This window comes from Gamsiella multidivaricata (genome assembly GCF_025024155.1).
Source record: "Gamsiella multidivaricata strain RSA 2152 chromosome Unknown BC939scaffold_11, whole genome shotgun sequence".
In the NCBI taxonomy this organism is placed as follows: Eukaryota; Fungi; Mortierellomycota; class Mortierellomycetes; order Mortierellales; family Mortierellaceae; genus Gamsiella; species Gamsiella multidivaricata.
In genome coordinates, this window is record NW_026251719.1 from 459205 (window position 1) to 480549 (window position 21345).

A 21345-nucleotide genomic window follows, 5' to 3' on the forward strand; every position below is an offset into this window, starting at 1 on the left:
GAACGAGATCAAATGGACTATTGGCCATCATTGACCGGAGGTTTTTTTACCTTGCTCTTTTTTTTATCAGTTGACGTCCTCTGTGTGCAGGCACATTACTCTAAAATATGTTCCGCTGCAGCATCTCTTGTTAACAAAGAAAATTTGCTGCTTTCGTTCTTTACGCCATCATTCAATCGGCGTAAAAAAAATGATTTACAGATCGTAATCTCAAATTCTCCGGCGCCTTCTTTATTTGTCCAAGGAGCGGACACGCGAACTTTTTCTCTTTCTTTTTTTTTTTTTTTTTTGAAAAAGAGTGCACAAAGGGGCGTTTCACTTGGTCCCCATCAATGCGAGATGCGACGACATTACCCATAGTGTACCTCTGGACCATAAAAAAAAAGAACCAGAGATGGTCGGATGAATTATTATTACGGCGCTCAAAATCCGGGAAACACACGCACCGGTTGCCAGACCTGCAAGCCTACCTGCCGGCTATTGCGAGCCCCTTTGGGAGCGATATGTCATTTTCCATGTTTGTATATTCGTACCCTCAGAGCACTAGCGCACGACAAAGAGGCAGACAGGACAGACAACACAAACACAGAGCAAAACAAACAAACCGTTGCATGAATTGAAAATCAGCCTCTCGGAACATTTCCTGAACGATGTTTATTTCTGAATCTCTGTAATTGACGATAATTTTGTTTATTATGCACCAAAGACGACATCCAGTGAGAGGAAGAGGACAAAGAGGGAGCCATGGGTAGTCTAGGGAAGTAGTGCTTGCCAGGTATCCCTGTTTTCTGGATGCTCTCAAGCGCCTGTTATGTATTGTGTGCCGATTGAGGTGGCCACGCCCTCGTCTACTCCCCCTTCGTGTGCTTTGACTATCGCAAAACGCCGTTGTCCATTCACGGTTTAGCAAAAGTTCTCATGGAGGCCCATCCCAAGTCAGCCATTGACAAACCAAACACATACACAACACACATACAACACACACACATAAATAATAGAGAGCACCTCCTTTTAAACCCATGTTAAAGGACTCCAGGAAGTACCGGATGACGACTATTTCCCATGCAATAATGAAATCCCTGAATGGACCGAGAGAACTAAAAACACCGAGGGACGAAAGCGGGTTCCGCATAATCAAAAATGAATAATATTAGTCTAAAATGCGGCGTCTAGTGCGGGGAGGACCCATCGGTACGGTGAATGGTTCCGTATCAATCTCGCCCTCTCTCTCTTTTTTGCCTCTCCGCCTCTTTACCCACCAGGGTACGACACACCACGAGCTTTAAACCCCTAAAAGACAGCTGATTGCGTGCGTGCGTTCGTGCGTTCGTGCGCGCACGTATCTTCACACACCCAGCAACACGGAGCTCTCGTTCCAAACAAAAAGAAAAAGAGCATTATAATTTGTTTCCAAGTCGGCGCGGATCAAAATATTAAGCGAGGAGTGAGGGGCGGGGGAACTCGCATGAACAAATTGACGAACTGGGGATAGCAAGCTTGTCAAAAAAAAAATTGCGCTTCCCTTCGCTCCTCTTAGGGTTGACTCCCTGCAAAATGAAAGAGAGTTTCCTTTGTTTGTGCTCTAATCAAACCTGCTCCATTCCAGGGTCAATAAGCGCAAGCAAGTGAGAGACATGGAAGCTCAGCAAGTATGTACAGTAGACGATTATTACAAGATGCACGTGTGGAATGAACCATGGAGAGAAATCTTAGAAAGTCCTAACCTTACTTCCTCCAGAGGAACATTGCCAAATATATTATATCCACAACGTTGTATATTGACAGGATCGAGGATTTTTTTATGTCCTGGCAGCGCATTGTTTGTTTGTTTTGCTGCGCTTGAAGGACTATTTCCAGGCCTTCCATAGCCCTCTTGCCGCTTTATAGTCTATAATGGATATAAATCCATATGTACACTTTTGTCTGTGTTTCCGTTGCATGTCAGTTCAGTCGCATCTACCATGTCATGCAGGAAATGACATACATGCCATTCTACATCCGTTGAAAAAATAAACCGTCGCCGCTGCAGTACAATCTGCATATGACATGTTTCTTCACCTTCTTCACTCCCCGCTCTCATGTTCTTGCTGCAGCTGAACATCCTCTACACCCGGTTTTTTGTTTGGCCAATTTATATAATCCATTGGACCGCAATGGTCTACAGGAACGGATGTTTGATACTTTGTCAAAAGTACAATAAAAAAAAACATTGCTGCAGCTAACCAGACAACCAGTCGGTTTATTCAGTCGGTCGGCTGGTCGGTCGGTCGATCGGTCAACTATGTTTGCTATATTTGCTGCTGAGAAAGGGAAAGTACTCTTTGTTCCTATTCCGAAAATTGAAAGGGGCTGTAGCATATTCTTCGTCTTTTTTTATAGTCTCGTAATTGCTCGTATTTCACGTCCGACATTCATTACTATATTTCCACTTTCTTTTGGAGCGGAAGCGACTTCAGACTCATGAACACTCTAATTAGTCTCTCTGTCCAGCTGGACGAATCGCACTCTTTTTTTTTGGTTGCTCTTCTTTTTCTTCGATCCTTTCTTTATAACAAACAAACCCCAAAAATTAAGAAGAAGAGTCCCTGGGATCCTGTTTCTTTTGGTCACGCATGCGCGAGCGCTACGGTGTGTAACTTCGTTCCTGAAAATACACACGCACAAGAAATGGGATGCGAGTCTTCCATCCCCTCCTCCTGTCCTGTCTTCTTGGATGCTTTTTCTTGATATAGTCCTCTCTCATTTTCGCTCCTTTTTTCGTCGAAAGTGAGATCGCTAAGGATTCCAGCGATTCTATTGGCTGGAGGGGCATTTTCTGTCAGTACTCTATGTCTAGGCTCGCAGCATTCTGCCCGGTCCAGCGCACCTGCAATCTTAGAAAGCATGGGGTGCAACATGGTGAGAGAGATTGAGGAGCACTGGCGCTGGCGATCCTAGTGATGCTGGGAGCGCTGGCGATGAGGAGGAGGAGGAGGAGGATGGGCAGAATGCTGCGAGCCTAGACATAGAGTACTCTGACTGACAGAAAATGCCCCTCCAGCCAATAGAATCGCTGGAATCCTTAGCGATCTCACTTTCGACGAAAAAAAGGAACGAAAATGAGAGAGGGCTGTGCATGTTTTTGGAGTGTTCTTGACCACGCGAGGGAGTTGCCTGGATCTCGGAACAGGTCAAAATCAAAACCTCTTGGAGTTTCTACAACTGCACATTTTACAATTGCATGTTCGTTAGACATTCCGCAACTGCACATTCTATAGATGCACATCCAATTTTCACCATTTCGGAAAAGACAGTCCTCCAGGCACGTTTTTTCTTCCCCATGCTTGCAGCTCCGCTCACTGTGAGAAAATCGTTCTTTCCGGAATCGATTTCCTTCTTCACTCCTCCACTCCACTCCTTCTCCTCTCCCTCACTCGATCCCCACACAAACACACCACCGCCACCATGTTCAGGTACCGTCTACACCTCCCCTTCCACTCTGCTCTCCCCAACAACACTTCCCTTTCAGCTTTATGCTTCTCGCCACCAGTAGACTTCAGTGATCTCTTTTTGAGGCATCACCTGTGACTCACACAACTTCCGGATCGGATCTTTCTTTTTCTCTCGACAATAGCAAACTCGTCAACTTCTGGGTCAACAAGGCCGTTACCGAGACTGTAAGCATATCTCCCCTCTCTTTCTCTCCTTTGCTCACCAGCCAGTCCAAAGCCCTCTCCCTATCTCTCGCTCTCACAAACATGTTCTTGCCGAGAAACTAATCAAGCCCTTTCCCTTTTCATTTTTTACCCCACAAACGGAAAATAGCTTCTCAGCAGCCCAAAGTTCCATGAATTCGCAGCCAAGACACATCACCATGTTAGCAGCATCTCTCAGAAAGGTACTTTCTATCTTTTGCGAGAGGAGGGGGGGGTTTTTTTTCTTTAAGAGAAAAAAAAGAAAGTTGATTTCGGGTCTTGATGGCAATATCAAGCGCAGTCGCTCATTACCGACTTGATTCCGATTCGGCAGGATGGATTCAGCTAACAAGCCTTTTTTATATTTTTTTATATTTGTTCTTCTCTCTCTCGCCTTTGTTCTATACTGGACACGTAATAGCGACCCCAATGATCTCCGAGAGCACCAACAGGGCTTCGGTCTTTGCCAAGGCCTTCAAGGAGACCATCATCAAGGAGTCTGAGAATCTCGCCAAGAAGAAGTAAAGGAAAGCCAGAGATTTTTTTTGCAAACAAAGTGACGACTCTCTCTGTACAGCAGGAAAAAGAATCGAGCATCAGAAAAAAAAAGACAAAAAAAAAAGTACCAACGACGGGCGGGACACCTCGGATCTCACTGGAGTTACTCTGGTGCTCTTATTTTATTTTATTTCTTTTCTGTGTTTTTTTTTTTACGCTCGCTCGGGAACAGGGATGCACTCTTTCAACCGCACATTCTTTTCCTCTTCATCACCCACATTGTACACCATTGAGTCAGCCAATATCTTCCTTTTGTGCCCTTTCCTTCTTGCATCCTTAGAACGCTTTCTCTTCACTGTAATATAACTTAACATAACCACCAATAAAAACCATCTCCTTTTCAGTCACACAACTCAACAGGATGCTGTCGTACACAGTTTTGAAGGCGGTCTTTTTTTTTTTTTTTTCGAAGATATATTATGGGAGGGTGAGTTAAGTATATATACACTTACAACGCTAGAACTACACGCAAGAAAAGAAAAGGAAAGAGAAGAAAAGGAGGAGCAGGAAATAAAAAAAAGGGACAATACAAAAACATACAAAAAAAAAAAGAAAAGAAATCAGAAATCAGAATAAAAAGCAGGCGGCTCTAGTATATCATTGAAGCAGGCAAAAAACTTGTGCGTCAAATCTAATGCAGGGCGTCTTTGTTGTTTTGGGGGGGGGGTAGTAGCGGTGATGATTTTGCTATTATTGCTTGTAGCAGGAAAAAAAAAAAGGAAAAAAAGTTCACTTATTCACGCCTCCGTCGTTACTTCCTGGGGCTTTGGGGGCGTCGTCATCCAAGGGTGGGCCAGGACATCCTCAATGAACGGCCGCTTGTCAATGTCTCTTGTGAGCATCCAGCGAATAAGGCCAATGGAATCTATTTCACACATCATCACAACATCTGTTTAGTATTCCAGGACCGACAGTCGCGAAGAAGAAAAAAAAAAAAAAGCATGAAAGATCAAATAGGCACAAATTGCGTACCTTCAGACAGAACAAAAGGAACCCGTAGATCTCGGCTGAGGATCTCGTCAATGTTGTAGAACGGATTCTCCTTGTAGATCAACGTGTACAACAGGATACCGAGCGCCCAAATATCCTGCTTCCGGCCCTCATACTTCTTGCCCGTCAACACCTCAGGAGCTGCATAATCGAGCGTCCCACAGAACGTATCAAACTTCCGACCCTCCTTCAAGTACGCGGACGATCCAAAGTCGATCAACTGAATTCTGCCCTTCTGGTCCAGAATCACATTCTCGTCCTTGATGTCCCGATGCACAATCTTGTTCGAATGCAGGTGATAGACTGCATCACAGATTTGTCGAAAGATCGCCCTGATCTCGTCTTCGGTCATGTACGGCGTCAACTCGATATAATCAAACAGATCCATTCCGGATCCATGGAGCGCCATCTCCACGTAATAGTACTCCTCGTCCTCGAAAAAGTCCATCATCAGCACAATGTTTGGATGCGGCAGCTTCCGTAACGTGTGCATAATCGACACCTCCATCGGGATCATACCCAGAACCCGGTCATTCGTCCAGCAGTCGACGAGGATCCGGCTCTTGACAATGTACTTCATCACTACCTTGGTTGATCCTTTCTTGAGGCAACACAACTTGACCTGACCATACGCTCCCTGGCCCAACGAATCAAGAATATCATAGTCCGCAATACTGTGCAGGTGTGTAACAGCCGAATACTGAGCCTTCATAATGTCGATCGAGACACGCGACGAAGGTGTTGATGGTGCTGGTGAGCCAGGTGATCCACACGAAGATGGCGATGAGGTAGAGTCGGATGAGAATTGCCGACTGAGGGCCGTCTTCACACTCGGAAGCTGGCTTGACTTGGGTGTCTTTGGTGATAAGTGTCCATTGCTGGCTTGGTAGCTGTTCGCGTCGTTTGTGTCCGGTACTACTTGCTCGCTGCTTGCGTCCGAGGTCCCGGTTGGTTGGACGTCCTCCATGGCTGAAGAGATCGATTTCATCGGCGCCACTGCTGCAGGTTTTCGGTTGGGCTCCCGCGTAAAGCTGATCTCGCGATCGTAGGTGATCCATACTGCGAACATGCGTCCTTGTGGAGATTCAATCATGCGTATCTGGATGTCGACATCGAGCGGTGTCCCATCCCGATGAAGCGCAACGATCCCAGAGTTTGAAACGAACGTAATGTTGGGCTTCTTCAGCATGGTCGACATGCCAAAGTTGCGCTTGAAGGCTGATGACTGCTTGGTGATGTTGGATGGTCCGGATGTCCCGACCGAGTTGGCGTCCTGTGCCTTTGGCTGAACAAAAAAGTCGGGTGACAAGATTGAGGGCTTGCTGACCTCGGCTGCCGTCCTTCGAATGATGGTTGCAGTAACAACGGCGCCCTCGCTCAGATGAATGTAGTCACCGTCCTGTGGTGCATCGGTCTTTTCCAGTAGCTTTTCCAAGATTGGTTGAAATTGAGGAACCAGGTCGTTGATTGACCGCTTCTCATTTAGCTCTGTTGCAGGGTATCCAAAGAGGAACTTTGTAAAGACGGTGTTGGCGCTTTGAATCATCCCCGAGTCGTGGACGGTGATCACGCCAGCAATGGCTGGCATAGAGATGATGCGCAACAGGTAGCCATCCATGGAATCCTGATCTAGATTGAACGGATTTGCCTCGGGATCAATATGCTCGGATGGATTTAAAATCTTGCAGACGATTGGGAACGTGCTTCCGTTTTTGGTCCTTGATCCGAAAAACTTTATGCCGTTGATCTGGTGGACATCCAATGTCGCGAATGATGTTTCTGGATCCACGGACTGCAGCTTTTCCAGGGCTGGGATCAGCATTGTGATGGATCGGCCCAGGAGCTCCATGTAGTCGTAGCCGTAAAGGTCAAAGATAGCGCCTTCGATATTCAGAATCTCTCCCTTCAAAATGAACACGAAAAATCAGAGATGACAGAGTGATGTCAGCAAGAGAGGTAGAGAAACATCTTATAAACGACAATTACAGGCCTATGCGCTGGCGCAAAAAGAAAAAAAAGAAAAGAAATAGAAAAAAAAACCTACTGAACTCGAAATGACCGCAGAGACAACGGATTCAGAGATCTCCTCAAAGACCCAGATGTAGACCAGCTTCCCGGAGGCATCCTTTCTTTGCTTGAGCCATACAGACGCAGCGGCAGAGTGCGAGTTTCGCTTCTGGATACGGACCTATGCGGGCAAGAAACGGCGCAACGGAAGCGGAATCCAGGAGAACAGTTAGTCATCTTTAAAGGAGTCATTCATGTCCATCTCGCCGCTCCTGCCATAGCGCTCTTGGCCATGTGCCTGCACCAACGCAGCAAGCACGCAACCCTGTAGTGCATCATCTGACATCTGGGTGTACAAACGTTAAATGCGACACGAATCTCGGGGGGCTACACAGCTCAAAAATAAAAAGATCTCCACCCATGTTGCATATGCTCTCATATTCATGCCGCCATTCCTGGCGACCAAGGAAACCATCGACAACTCCAAGGGACCGGAGAAAGAAAGAAAGAAAGAAAGAAAGAAAGAAAACACAAGACAGGCTGGATTGAGGCAATGCATCATTTCGATACGATAGAAATCCAATGACTTTTATCGATCAAAGAAGCATCGCAGGGTTCTCTCCCTGTCCAGGGTCCCCCCTCCCTCAAACCCCCGGGAAGAAAAACCACAGAAACCGCAAACTGTGGTCAATTGATTGGGGAACATGCGATGCATCTTCCACGAGAAAGAAGAGCGAGGGGAGAAGGGAGCGGAAAAAAAAAATAACAACACTAACGACAGAGAATCAGAGATAACAAACAAAAATCGAGAAATGCAGCGTACGCGAACGGGAAAAGGGAGATAGAGTGCATTGTTGGGTTGTGATCCAGAGATACGTGCGTCCGTGTGTCAAGCGCGTTCGTTGGGTTCGACCTACCACTTTGCCACAGAGTAGCACATGCTCATCCTTACTCTCGTGCGACCCCTCCTGTAACTGCTGATGAAGAAGAGCCTCCAACTTTTCCTTGTATGGACTCGCGACCAGATCGAGGATCGTCATCGTCGAGAGCTCACTTCCATGATATCCAAACACGAGCGAGGACACATCGTTGGCCATGACTATGCTCCAATTCTCGTCCGTCGTGATCATGGCCTGGTTCTGGGGCACAAATCGAGTGGGCGAGTGCAGTGAACCGTAGTTGCCCGCTGTGGAAATCGTTGCGATTGACAGAGGCCGGTTCGGACGTTCCTTGATCTGCTTGAGATCAGACCTTGGCGCAAAGGAGGGTACGTCCGTCATGGTCCGTTTGAACTTTGGTTTCTGACTGTCGATGGTGCGACCTGCAAAGGCCGAGGCGGCAGACGATGAGTTCGCTGGGGTGGGATAGGCGCCGATGGAGAAGTTGTCGATCGGGGTTGTCGGGGCGGATACAGGAAAGACATTGGAGATGGGGACCTGCCATCCCTTGAACTTTTGCTTCATAAAGTCGATGGATCGGTAAAAGATGCTCCGCCTGCCCTCGACAAAGGCTTTGTCGTGTGTGCCGGTGGTGAAGGAGTACGAGTGCAGGGACTCGTTTGAGAATTTAGCGAGCTCGTCCGTGGTACTTGCTAGGATATCTGTTGGGCGGGGCGGCGGTGGGCCGTCTTGGGGACGGGGAGGGGATCCACGCAACGACTCATGGGAGGGATGTGGCGATGGCGTTGCGGTGGAGGCGAGCGGCATAGGACGGATGCGGAACAGGCCAGAGTAAGGGATCGGGTCCTCAAGAACGGATGCTTCGGCGGTCTGATGAGAAGAAAGGGAGAAGGATGTGCTGTTGTCGAAGAGAGAAGAGAGATGGAGAGATGGAGCGAGATGGGGCGAGAGATGGGGCGAGAGATGGAGCGAGATGAAGAGATGGAGCAGTATATTAGCGAGGCGGTAAGGCGAGTATGCTGCGAAGAGAGGAGAGCAGGAGGCAGCTGGAGCAGAGGGGAGAGAAGGAGAATCCGGGCGAGAAGAGGAAGAGGAAGAAGAAGGATGGAGAAGAAGGCGGAGGCGGAGGAGGAGTGGGATGATGTCGATGGAAGGAGGAGGAGGTTGATGGGAGGAGTTTTTTTTTTTTCAGTCGGTGGTGGTCCAATTGATTATTGTTATTCAGTGGATGACTCTTCTCTTATTTTTTTTAGGCAGCAGCTGCTGTGTGTGACTGACTGACTTGAGCAGCCAGCCAGCTAGACAGTTAGACATACAGACACTTAGAGAGGGAGGGGGGGAGGTCCACGACTGAAAAACAGAAACCAGGGCACATGGAATGCTCCATACACGTTACCTAGACTCCATCCTGAGGGTGTTTCGCACGAGCGAGGGTTAAGACGAACGAGAAAAAAAAAAAAAAAAAAAAAAGGTAGGGTTTTTTTTTCCTTTGAAGCGTAAAAATAGGAAAATAGGAATTATAAACGAGACTTGCGACAAAGGGCAAGGGCAGAACAGGGCAACTGAAGGGGGGGGGGAAGATAGTTAGAGAGCAATACCTGTCATCCACCGCCCATGCACACTTTGGCAGCAACTACAGACAGACAGACAGACAGACAGACAGACAGACAGACAGACAGACAGACAGAGCAGAGCAGAAACCGATCCAAGCAAACAAAGCAGCAGAAGCAATTGAAGAACGTGCAATAAAAAAAAATAAAAAAAAAAAACAGGGTATCACGGACAGGGTGCTTGCAGATAGAGAGACAAGGACGATGTACAGCAAAAATGAAGACGCGGGCTGGAACGGAAAAGGAATGAAAGAAAGAAAAAAGAAAGAATAAATGGATGGAGGGTGGGCTGGTGGGCTGGGAATCAAACAAAAGGGAATAAGAGTGGATGAGAGAGAGAGAATGAGTGAGAGTGAGAGAGGAGGAAGAGGGGGAGGAGGAGGGAGGGGGAGGGGCGGATGGAATGGAATCTGCAGCTCCACCCCACTCCATCTCCTCCACTGCTGACCCCTCTACGTCTATCATATGCCATGCACATATTACATACATAGTCCACAGTCAGAAAACAGACATCCGTGTCCGTGTCCGTGTCCGTGTCCGTGTCCGCGACAGAACATATGACAGCCTGAGAGCACGACCCCTCTCTCGACGCGTGCTTTTCCCTCTTCTTTCTTCTTTCTTCTTTCTTTCTTTCTTCAGTCCATCCGCAAACAGCCCTTTTTCAGCAATTAGAGCCGGCCTTTGGACGGAAATAGCAAGCTGTTCGCCGAATAAACCTTTCCGTCCAGTCCATTCCTCAATGTTCTTGATTGCCATATGTCATCCAACAACTTCTGTCTCCTCCTGTAGAAAACACATATCCGGCCCATGCGTGCTCAGTGTGTGTAATGTCCAATGCGTGGTGTTGAAAGTGTAGTATCCAGAGTGTATATAGGTGGCCGCGCCCATGTCCTCCATCCTAGCCATCTCCATCAACCATAAATCTGCACTCCTCCAGGTATACTCCCGAACATTACAAAAAAGCAGCTAGTTCATCTTGTTTCTGACGACCAGAGAAGCACTGGCAACATTTGAAGATGCTTTAATAATGGTTGTAAAAATATCCCGTGTTTTTTTTTTACTTCTTCTTGTTAGCCTCCTCCTCCTCCTTGGCCTTGCGACGGGCCTCACGGATACCGTGAAGACGAGCGACCGAGCGGGCCTTGCGGTGCTGCTCATAGGCAGACTGGCTCTTCTCCTGCTCAGTGATCTTGCGAGCCTTATCCTTGCCCCAGACCTGGGTAACAGGGAACAGAGAACCAGACAGCTGGATCGCGTCACCCAACTCAGTGACCTCAGCATCGCCCTTCTTGACCTTGCCGGCCTTGCGGGGGAAGACGATCAACTTGGCCTTGTAGGCCTTCAGGCGCTGAACGTTCAACTGGAGAGACTCCTCCGACTTGTTGCGGCGGCGGGGGTCAACAGAGACACCGATCGAGAGGGCCTCCTTGCGGCGGATACCGGCAGCCTACAATACATTAAAATAAAAATGGGCCATGTATCCAGAACCGTTAGATACTCTGTCCTCTTAATTCTGCTGTCGTCCATCTTCTTATCAGACGCTATAGGTCGGCGCCAATCGTTTGCTGTATGTGTCAAGAGGCTCGATTCATCGTAGATTCCCAGTGTATGTCACAGCGTGGTGCTAGTGTGGATACGATCCTGTATATACATATTCTTTCCTGTCAAAGGACCATCGGCATTCATCCTGCAACCAAGATCCTTGTCATCTACTCCACGACCAAAGTTCTCTCCAAATGCTTCTTTTTTTTTTTTGCTTTGCCAAAATGATCTGCCTTGGAGACAATCCGTACCTTGAGCTCCTCAAGGGTGAAGCCACGACCAGCACGGAGCTTGGTGTTGTACTTGATGGTGGGGCAGCGAACAGCAGGGCGGATCAAGCCATCAACGGGGCGAGGAGCAATGCGTGCAGCCTTCTGGACACGCGCAATGCGTCTGGACTTCTTGCGACCAGCCTGGTCCAACCAGGTCTTGACGCGGGACTGCCAGTCCTTGCGGAAGTGCTGTAGACAAAAAAGAATACCTGGTAAGTCTCTAAAGACAATGTTCGTTGCCCTCCACCCTGTTATTCAAAACGATGAGCCTACAGTCGATTTGCTACAAGAGAGCAAGGAAGCAGTACCATGTCACTTTATCCACAACGCAGGTTGGTCAACGACCAATGCTTGTATTGAAGGGGAAAAAAAAAACATGTGCTCTTCCTTGCTCCTGCTTGTCACAATCAATGTCCTCCTCTCCCACCATCTCAGATGCTGATACATACGTTTCCGGGCAATTGGTTGTTGTGCTTCATGGTCTGTTGTCATCCGTTGAAAATGTCCAGTCAATAGATGTCCGTATCAGCGTAAACCAAACGGCCAACGTTGCAAGTCGAAAGTCGAGCGTCCAGATTGAAAGCAGTGTTGTAAAGTCCGTTATAATTGTGGGGAGGAAATAGTGGGAAAAAAGAAGAGTAGGAAAAGAACCGTGGTCAGTTTAGGTCAAAGCGATCGGATCGGATCTGATTTCTGTACGCCTCTGATGCTCCAGACTCCTGCTTTTGATGCATGGCGCCCCTTCGCTCCAGATGTTGGGTTCGATCCTGCTGTTCAAGACTTCACTGTCTCCTCCAAAAAAAAAAAAGTTCGAATCCTTTAGCGCCTTTGCATGCGGCTGTATGTAAAGTTGGTGGCGATCAGGTTGGTTGGTGGAGGGCTGTTCTCAGTGAACTGATCCGCACTGTAGCCGAAACTGTAAAAGCTCCACTGATGCCGAACTGCTCCCTCATCCTGAAGCCGAAACAAAATGGTAGTGAGTCCTCGTGCGACGTACGATTCAGCCGCTGCATCCAGACTTGCTTCACCATGAAAGTTTCGTTGCATGTCTGGTTACCCTAGATGACGAAGGGTGGATGCGTGTGCGTGTCGATCCATATTTTTTCCAGAAACTGAAAGGATAGCACATTCGATCATGACGGGCGCTGGTATGTGCATCCTGAGCCCCGATAGATTGATGGATGCATTTGATGATGTATGGCGATGGATCCGAATACTCTCTCGTCTCCCACTGCACATTGACGCTACCGAGTATAATAAAGCTGAAAGGGATTTTCCACATTTTGCAGTCCCCGCCTACTTCAACGCTTTTTCGGCGCCATGCGAGACTGAAACCCCTTAACTTTGTGCTTTGGCATGCGATATCTCGCAAAGTACTATTGCAATATGCATTCATTCCCAAACGTACCACTACCCGCTCTAGCTTTTTGGCTAAGATCAAGTGTAGTATCTGTTCCCAAACGTACCACTGAGTTTACCGCTTGACATATGTGCTTTATATTGTCAACTGTTTTCTTTTTTTTGTAATTTTTACATTGTTGGAGGCATTAAATATGTACGAAGAATCCGCGACTGAAAGAATAGTAGTGGAATAGTAGTGGTAGTGGTGGTGGTATCATTTTTCATAACGTTAAAAGTATAGGTCTCGAAGAAAAGAAAAAAAAAAAAAAGGTCATCCGTTTCCAAGTGAGGAAAAGTAAGGGCAATCCGTATTCAGAGGATATATAAAAAAGGGTGCTTAGTACAAGCGTGCGGTTTCTCTGGTCGATGTGATGGGGTTGTGGGAGGGTTGACGACCACTCAATTGGGCTGGCTTGGAGTGGTACTGGTGGAGGCCATGGGCCTCGTTCGTGACACCGTCACCGATGGCAGCCGGCACAGGAGGGCTCTTGAGCATCGGCTGTGGTTTGGATCCAGTAATGCCGGTCAGTCGGTTGGGAAGGAAGAATGTGCAGTAGCCCAGCATAGCCACCAGGATGTTGATGGGCAAGAACAGGAGACTGGATCGATGCTGCTCCTCCGTAATGCGGTATGCCAGGACGGTGTCATACTCGCGCAGTTTTTCGTCGATGGTGGCAAAACGCTCCTCTGTGTATGATCTCAACAGGGTCTCCTTCTTGTCGTGACGCTTGATCTGCTTGGTGAGTTGATGGAGCGTAGGCTCGACACTGTCCTGCACCTGAAGCACATCTCTCTTGGTTGCGAATGCACGGCGAAGCTGGCTCATCTCAGCCTCGATCGACGCGACTTTTCGCCTGAGTAGCTCAACCTCAGCATCAGGATAATGGACTTGCTCCTGCAGGTGCAGTGCGCGCGCCTTCAACAGGCTGATAAGATGGGTCAGGGGTCGGATGCCTGAAGCAATGATAAAGAGCTCGATGTTGAGGGCCGAGAGATAGTCTTCATAAGACGAGAAGAAGGTCTTCAGGTACTGCAGCGTGTATCCTCCGATGAAGGGAGAGGCAAGGACCAGCAAAAGCGTAAAGAATTCCTGGCGCCGAAGACTTGCGGCGGCAGTTTGGCGTCTCAGCTCGAGAACAGGATCCACAGGCGCATTGGCACTGACAGACGTCAACAGGATTCTGCGTGTCCGGGCGGCATAATACAGATCCCAGGGCACTTTAAATGACAAAGAGAAGAAAAAAACGGATGAGCAAATTGTTCTTTGCATAATTACCACTTCGCATGATAGAACGCGCACATGCAAACTGCACGCGGGAAACAAAGCGGGGCCGCCATTAAGTGGCGAAATACAAACAAACAAACCCAACGAGCGATACATTACTAGGATATGCATACAGGGAGCATAAAAGATCATGTATAAACACCACGCCCTCTGCCCCTCCTTTTTTTTTCTTTTTTTCCCTCTAGCAGCATAATGTCAATGCTTTCTCTCCTTTCATATATCGGCCATGGGTAGTGCAAGAAAGAGTTGAGCCAAGTAGATTAAAAACAGAAAAAGAAATGCTGCTGATGGCGGCCCAAACGCCCACTATCCAAAGGTTGATGCCCCATGATAACAAACAAAAACAAAAAACAAAACAAAAAAATCCAATCATGAGAATGAAGAACCAATCTTACCTTTGATGATATTGTAGAGGAAAAAGGCGATCAACAGAAGCGTGAGGATGTCGCTAAAGATGTCCGACTTGCCAAAGACAAGCGCCCCCAATGGTGGGATCACTGCAAACAAAATGGGCCAGCTGTGGGCACCACTTGAGTAGTCCGTGGAGTCGTGTGCTCCTGACCGCAACCTGTCTGATGAAGCTGAAGCAGCTCGACCCGGGGCCAACGACGCGCTCGAGCCATTGTTAGAGTGACTGGCATAGCCGCCCGCTCCGGTTCCATTCTTGCCAGTCTTGCTGTTGTTGCTGTTGGCAGCGCCATTCTGAGTGTTCTTATGGCTCGATGTCTGACCATTTTCAGAAGAGACGGAGGAGAGAGACGAGGAGCGGCCACCGCTGGTTGGGCGACTGTTCTCGAGCTCTAGATGGTTGCCGGTGCTGTTCCCGTGCTTGGCGCTGCTGCTGTTGGAGCGGCCGTAATGCATTGCCTTCTGAGAGTTGTACATGGTCGTCTCAGGGTCGGAGGCGAGAGGTATGGTTGAGGAGGCAGTGGTTGTGGTGGTAGAGATAGTTGTGGTGGTAGTTTCCTGGCGGACCTTTTCAGGAGCCGAGTGGTGTTCAGAACGATGGTGTTGCGGGTAGGTCATGGAAATGCGGTTATGTATGAATGAGCAAAAAACGTTACTGCTGTATTGGAGTATAGAACAGAGAAGGTGCGAGGCGTTTGGTTGGTGGGTTAGTTGGGGCGTCAAATCAAATCGAAATAAGTGAGAAACAGAGCGAGTGCGGTGCAAAGGAAGTAGGCGAAAATGACGGGACAAGGATAACAAGGATAGTGTGTGAGTATGGATGCGCGAATGTGCGAACAAGCTTAAAAAGAGGGGAAGGCAGAGGATAGGAAAGCTGGGGGGAGGGGGGGGAGGAAAAAGGAAAAAAGGAAAAAAGGAAAAAATGAGAGGACGGAATTGCATGAAAAGAGGAAAAGGCGGTTGGATTGATACGATGCCCTGCTCTGCCTTGCTACCCGCGCGGATAGACTAAACTAGATGGCCCAGATATGGCATCAAGGCTGAATAGTTTGGATATTACATTTGTTGCTGCGTGAATATTGCGAGTGTCTTTGACCAACAAGTGGGCTGGTCTGTGTGCCATCCTCTCCTCTTCTGTCTGGGCTCCCAGGAAAAGTCGGAAGGGATGAGATAGAAGACTGCCACCCGAGGGACCACTGGCTTATTTGATGTTGTGAGGAAGCACATTTGTGAATGAGGGAATGGGAGCGATAGGCAGTACAGAGGGAACGAACATGTGGATGGTGAGAGGCTAGCTCAGTCTTAGCACGACGCTTCTTCTGCTACAAGCAGGAAAAATAAAATAAAGGAAGGATAGCAGCACGAGGGAAATGATGGGTGAGGTGGGAGATAGATTCTCATTCATGTATCCGTATCGTATGGCATTCATCGTACACGCCAAAAAGCAACTGGGTGTATGCACCAACAACGGTAGAAAAGCAGCAGAATGATAAACAAGAAAAACGTTGGGTTGTACGACCCATACCGTGGTGGACTATCCCACGCATGAATCGTAGAAACTGTGGTTTGAATAGAAGACATGTCCTCGCGTCGTCCTGTCTTTACATCGTGGTATGAAGAAGGCAGCAATGTCAAGAAGACTTACCAACGCTATGGATAGCAGGAAAGGATACTAGAGAGGATATTAGAAAGGACGAAAGGGATATAAAGTAGGATGCGTAGAATATGATATGGTGGATGAGAAAGAAGAGAAAAGGTTGCGAAAAATGGCGTGGGGTGAAGGGGACATGCGCGCTATTTAAATAGTCTAGGAGAACGACCTATTCACTGTGTGCAATGATGCCGTGGAGCAAGTGGATGCAACACCCATGCACAATAAGCGCATGTCCTCCCACCACGACCATCGATTACATCGGGATGGGAAGAAGATACAGCAAAAGATACAAATGTCGTTGGTTGATGCAGAGACGCATGGCTAGCAAGGCGTGCGTGGGCGCCTGGGCCAAGCTGGCACATGGCATGGTCAAAGTGCTGCTTTTCACAAGGCAATCGTGCATGCATGAAGAATCCCGTTTTCTTGGTTTTGGGGAACGTTACTCTGAAAGAAACAATAAAAATGCGTTCAAACGCGTCCCACAGCGAGACCACCCTACGCATATACACAGACAGGCACAGACACTCAGATATTCAAATGCACATGCATCCTCTTCCAGCGACGATAACGCTGTCCAATGCATTGGGGCGACATGCAACTCTGTCCCTCTGTCCGTTTATCTGTAGTCGGATGACATTCCTTCGTATACATCATTTCCAAGCGCGTATAATGCAACAAAACATCTAGCATACATTGCAACAATGGACGGAGCATATGCGCGTGAAATTGTGGCTGAAATGGTGAGTACAGATCTGTCATAAAGGACCCCTTGGCCGACCACGTAAAGTTTGTGTTCTCTTGCACAAAGAAACAAACATCTAGACTATATAATAGCATTGACCGATCGCGGACAATGCTCGATGGTGTCTCTTTCACCCTCAGGTCCGGAATGCAATAAAATCTGTTGTTTGCATTCCATATGTAGAGCACCTTTCGGAGTGGCGGGCCAAAAAAGCACCACCGTCTCTTGTCTCGTGCACTTCCACACCTCGATCAGCATCAACAACACCAGCATCAGCGCGTGGTGTAATTTCCACAGATACGAATTCATTATGATCTAGCGAATTTAGTTCTCTCCGTCGGCCATGATAAATTACGGCGCTGTTTACTCATGAATGCAATCAAGGCAGGGACCGCGGCGAAGGTGAACCAAAGAGGCAGCAGTCAATTGCAACAATGTGGTTGTCGCGCTAATAGACTAATTGCCGGCGGATGACCCTGGATCGATTGTCACAAGCCAGCAATATACGACGCGCTATTCAACGATTTCAAATTCATTAGCGCCCCGCATGTGCAAGCACGGAAGTTCAGGGACAGGGCACAAAACAAACAAATAAACAGACAAAACAACGTGCCCCGGTTGATTATCTGGCAGACGAGAGAGCGCACTGTTGCCCTTCTTTCCATGTGAGCACACGGGCAATGATGGCTAAGGGCTGTTGTAGTACAGCGCTACGAAGATAAGCTTCGGCCAGGAGTATCTTCCTCCTCCTCTTCCTCTTGTTTTTGTTATGTTTTTCAACCTCTCCGACAATTAAGTCGAAACAAGAAGCCCATCTTTGCTCGTGGGCCTTACTCTTTGAGGGTAAAGTCCGGAAGGAGGAGCAGTGATTCCCACTCTCACCACTTTTTTTTTATATTTTTGACAGGTGTTCAAGTTGACCTCATGGCATGTCTGTTCACTTTAAACGTTGCACAGGCGCACGTCTGAACCTGCATAACTTCGAACCTCGTACCCCAAAACTCTATTATTGCAGCGCCCCAGACAATCAACTGTCTTCTAAACACGCAGACGTTGCAGGGAAACGAGCTCTGTGCCGTTATTCTTAGGCTGGAGTAATGCTGCAGCAGTGTCAACGTGGTACTTTGATTACCAGAAGTATACATATCGGTGACCAATAGAGCGTACTCCTGGAGTCTGTACAAGTGCAGCATGCTAGCGAAGAAATTGCAGGATAGTGCCCCTGCTATGCATGTTTCCATGAGAAGTATCTTATTGCATGCTTGAGTAGTGTTTCCCGAGATGAGTAGTTTAGGCAGCACGTGTGGATGAGGACATCAATCTTCAGTAATGTCGGGTAGTTCTCCAAGTCGAGCAGGCCTACGGTGCCTACAGTTGGCTTGATGCGCCTCCTCTTCCTCATGCACACCTGGAAGCATTCACAACTCCTGATCCTCTAGATAGAACATATCACGTGTGGCCTACCGTGCTTTTCCATGAGCCATATGAATCATGGACCGTAAGGCTAGAGGTCATCCAGCTCTCTTTCCCATCAACCCACGAGTCCAGCAACATGCAAGCAGCACCTATTCGTCTGACTTCCTCGAGACCTCCCGCTGTGCACTATAGTACACTGCGTCTTACTCCTGAGGATCATTTGGATGTTCATTGGCACCTGTGACCTTCCCATGGGCCAGGTGGAAGACATAACCGACGATGACAGAGTTGGTGCGACAGATGTTTGGAGGCTTAAATTGGGTGATCCAGGCACACACGTTCCTCAAACAAGTTGTGTAAGCATGCATCTAGGAGAAAAAAAAAGCAAGGACCTGCTATGTTGTATGGGCGTACACGAATACACAGGAGGAACACAAGAGCATCAAAGGAGCGGCTTCTTGCATTGTATTTATCCCCGTCCATGGCTTGCTCAGGTATTTCAAGGCTGGCGGGAAACCTTCCACATGCCATGCTGCTGACCTTTTGCATAGGTCATAGACTACCAGCTGGACCGACCATAAAAAAATTACCTCCGCATGTCTGCCACCTATCCCTTTGTCAAAAGGAGGTGGAGAAGGATCGATCTGGTGGTTCGCACTAGATCCTCAGTAATTCCTGTGCACTACACTTTATATTATACAAATTGAGTACTGCAACTAACAATCTGATTGCTGTGTATGTAACCACTGAGAGTGCATGGTTGGACACTCAGGGTTTGACGCGTTCTGATTTGCTATTTCAAGGCGTTCATCCAAATACGTGGTGACAAACGACAACGGGTATAACCTTTGCTTGCCATGTCACTAAAGACCACGCCGCCCGTATTCGCACCCATGATTGTCGTCCGGGCAGAAATTATGCACTCACCTCAGGCCCTCATGGTCCAGCACCCCTTCCCCCCACCCGACCATGTAAGCCCGCCTTTCTTTACGCTGTATGACTAGGAGACAGAAGAGCGCGGGTGTGAGCGCGCGTGCCCTCTTCGAGGCTACCGCTGCTCTCTGCCTCTTTTTTTTTCCCCTGGAGGACTGTACCAAAGGCCTTTTTGTTGTTGTATCGTATCACAAGACGGGGTCATCACCCCTTTTCTTTTCTGTTTTTACTTTGCGCGCCATTTTCTTTTATTCTTTGTATACGTATTGTTCATGCTACAGCACGGAGACCTTCCACCACCCATGCTGCATGCTTCTCCCTATGCCCAGCCTACATGTACAAACAGAGTAGATCCATAGGCCGATGTTTACATAGCTACTTGGGGGCAAAGGAACGGGAAACACCAATGGGACGCACAAAAAAACACGGTGTGCGTCTGTATGCCCGTGTCCGCGAAGAGCACCCACGACCACCCTCTACCATAAATACGTCCCCTCCCTGGCCCTTCCGTCCCTCTTCTTTCTTCTCCTCCCCCTTCCCCTTCTGCTCCTTCCTCCCCTCCTCATCGTCCCCTCCTCATCATCCCCTCCTTCGCGCATCCATCGTCCATCATCCACAGTAAATACTGCCACACTGCTGTATTCCCAACTGTGACTAAAAAGCCCTTTTACGACGAAGCCAAGCCCTCGCTTTTCCATCTCTTTCCAACCTCGCAGAAACGCATTTGTCCTTCTCTGTGACCACGTCCCCTTACCTTCACAGCTCCCGGCCTCACACCTGCCATCACGCCCCCTTTCACGACCTTTGACGTGCGTGTCTGCTTGAATCTGGTCAACACCTCAAAGCACAACACTATTTTATTTGCAACGAGTCCCTACAAACACTTCAATCACCCTCTCAACCCGTCTTCCTTCCGCTACCAGTAGTAACAGAAAATAACCAAACCCAGAGGTACGCCATGCTTTGTCTATTTTTTTACTTTTATGTCTCCTGTAAAGGAGGGAGGATATATGCCAGGGGTAGATCGACTAACAACTTTCTTATTTGTCTCAGCTGATACACACTCGCGTTGAAACCTCAATATGGCACTTGTATCCGGAAACACTGCATCGGACCTCGGCAGCATGGCCGCCAAGAACCGCATCTCGTTCCGCGAGGACCTGAACGATACGCGCCACTGCGACGATGGTTTTAGCGATGACGATTTTAGTAGCGACGATGAAGACGAAGACGAGACCTCGCCTAGAAAGGATCCCGAGACTGCGGAGATTGCCAATATGGAGCGACGGGCACTCAAGTACCGGAAATCATTGACGATGCTGAACCAGCTGGCGGGACTGCAGCTAACAGATACCGACGGGGCAGCCACCAACGGAGTCAAGCAGCCAACCAAGGAACATCTACTGGCGGCCAAAAAGAGCATTGATGACTTGACAGCGTGGGTAAGCAGAGCACGCGTATTATCTCAATCTGCAAAGCGAAGGGGATGAGCGTTTTCGACTAATGATTGTGCCTTGGTGCTGTGCTGATGTGCCTCTAGGTGAATGCTTCTGCGCTGGAGAGCGACGACGATCCATTTGGCGGCGACGACGACTAGAGAGACCGAGAGCGAAGTAGCAAGCCAGACACAGGGGTCCCAGCTATATCATATACCCTTTTCATGGAGCCGACGAGCGTTTTTCGTCCGATGCCGGCGATGCCGGACACGCAAAGAGAACATGCGAACGAAAGAAAAAAAAAAAATACCCTCCGGTTACCGGATGACCGGGGATCCACATTTACCCAATACCTTAAACTTATTCCCATAAGCCTGCCTCTCCTTTTGTTTTCACACACCAACTGCATTGGCCAGTCTGCAGCAGCTCGTAACGATCTGCTCAAAAGGCGTTCAGCGCCACTAATCTTAGAACTAAAAAGAATCAAATCAAATGGGTTAAGTACACCTTCTAAAAAT

General features: G+C 48.2%; 7 protein-coding genes across 7 annotated transcripts; 1 reads left to right on the forward strand and 6 right to left on the reverse strand.

The window, feature by feature from the left end:
* Positions 1 to 678: 678 nt before the first annotated feature.
* Positions 679 to 1179, reverse strand: BC939DRAFT_441970 (uncharacterized protein). The gene has a single exon (XM_051554319.1). It carries the CDS (start codon positions 1130 to 1132, stop codon positions 917 to 919), a length of 216 nt encoding a protein of 71 aa, XP_051415536.1. The 5' UTR covers positions 1133 to 1179; the 3' UTR covers positions 679 to 916.
* Positions 1180 to 2612: 1433 nt separating this feature from the next.
* Positions 2613 to 4199, forward strand: BC939DRAFT_500291 (uncharacterized protein; the record flags this gene model as incomplete). The annotated part of the gene is made up of 4 exons (XM_051560031.1): positions 2613 to 2632; positions 3614 to 3656; positions 3805 to 3877; positions 4096 to 4199. 4 exons carry the CDS (start codon positions 2613 to 2615, stop codon positions 4197 to 4199), a joined length of 240 nt encoding a protein of 79 aa, XP_051415537.1.
* Positions 4200 to 4639: 440 nt separating this feature from the next.
* BC939DRAFT_441985 (uncharacterized protein) lies at positions 4640 to 9316 on the reverse strand. Its single transcript, XM_051554320.1, has 4 exons — positions 8147 to 9316; positions 7267 to 7410; positions 5205 to 7125; positions 4640 to 5097 (listed from the first exon to the last, which is right to left on the reverse strand). Exons 1-4 carry the CDS (start codon positions 8933 to 8935, stop codon positions 4970 to 4972), a joined length of 2982 nt encoding a protein of 993 aa, XP_051415538.1. The 5' UTR covers positions 8936 to 9316; the 3' UTR covers positions 4640 to 4969.
* A 1479-nt stretch (positions 9317 to 10795) lies between these two features.
* Positions 10796 to 12031, reverse strand: BC939DRAFT_483301 (ribosomal protein L13e; the record flags this gene model as incomplete). Its single annotated transcript, XM_051559171.1, has 3 exons — positions 10796 to 11185; positions 11532 to 11741; positions 12002 to 12031. The coding sequence occupies 3 exons, from the start codon at positions 12029 to 12031 to the stop codon at positions 10796 to 10798; spliced, it is 630 nt and encodes a 209-aa protein (XP_051415539.1).
* On the reverse strand, positions 12013 to 12893 carry BC939DRAFT_441992 (uncharacterized protein). The gene is made up of 2 exons (XM_051554321.1): positions 12610 to 12893; positions 12013 to 12034 (listed from the first exon to the last, which is right to left on the reverse strand). Exons 1-2 carry the CDS (start codon positions 12789 to 12791, stop codon positions 12028 to 12030), a joined length of 189 nt encoding a protein of 62 aa, XP_051415540.1. The 5' UTR covers positions 12792 to 12893; the 3' UTR covers positions 12013 to 12027.
* Positions 12894 to 13218: 325 nt separating this feature from the next.
* Positions 13219 to 14472, reverse strand: BC939DRAFT_27476 (uncharacterized protein). The gene is made up of 2 exons (XM_051551159.1): positions 14338 to 14472; positions 13219 to 14171 (listed from the first exon to the last, which is right to left on the reverse strand). Coding segments are annotated over exons 1-2 (882 nt in total). The 5' UTR covers positions 14339 to 14472; the 3' UTR covers positions 13219 to 13290.
* Positions 14473 to 17953: 3481 nt separating this feature from the next.
* BC939DRAFT_474368 (uncharacterized protein) lies at positions 17954 to 19429 on the reverse strand (the record flags this gene model as incomplete). The annotated part of the gene is made up of 4 exons (XM_051558411.1): positions 17954 to 18236; positions 18666 to 18826; positions 19049 to 19115; positions 19386 to 19429. The coding sequence occupies 4 exons, from the start codon at positions 19427 to 19429 to the stop codon at positions 17954 to 17956; spliced, it is 555 nt and encodes a 184-aa protein (XP_051415542.1).
* Between the last annotated feature and the right edge of the window lie 1916 nt (positions 19430 to 21345).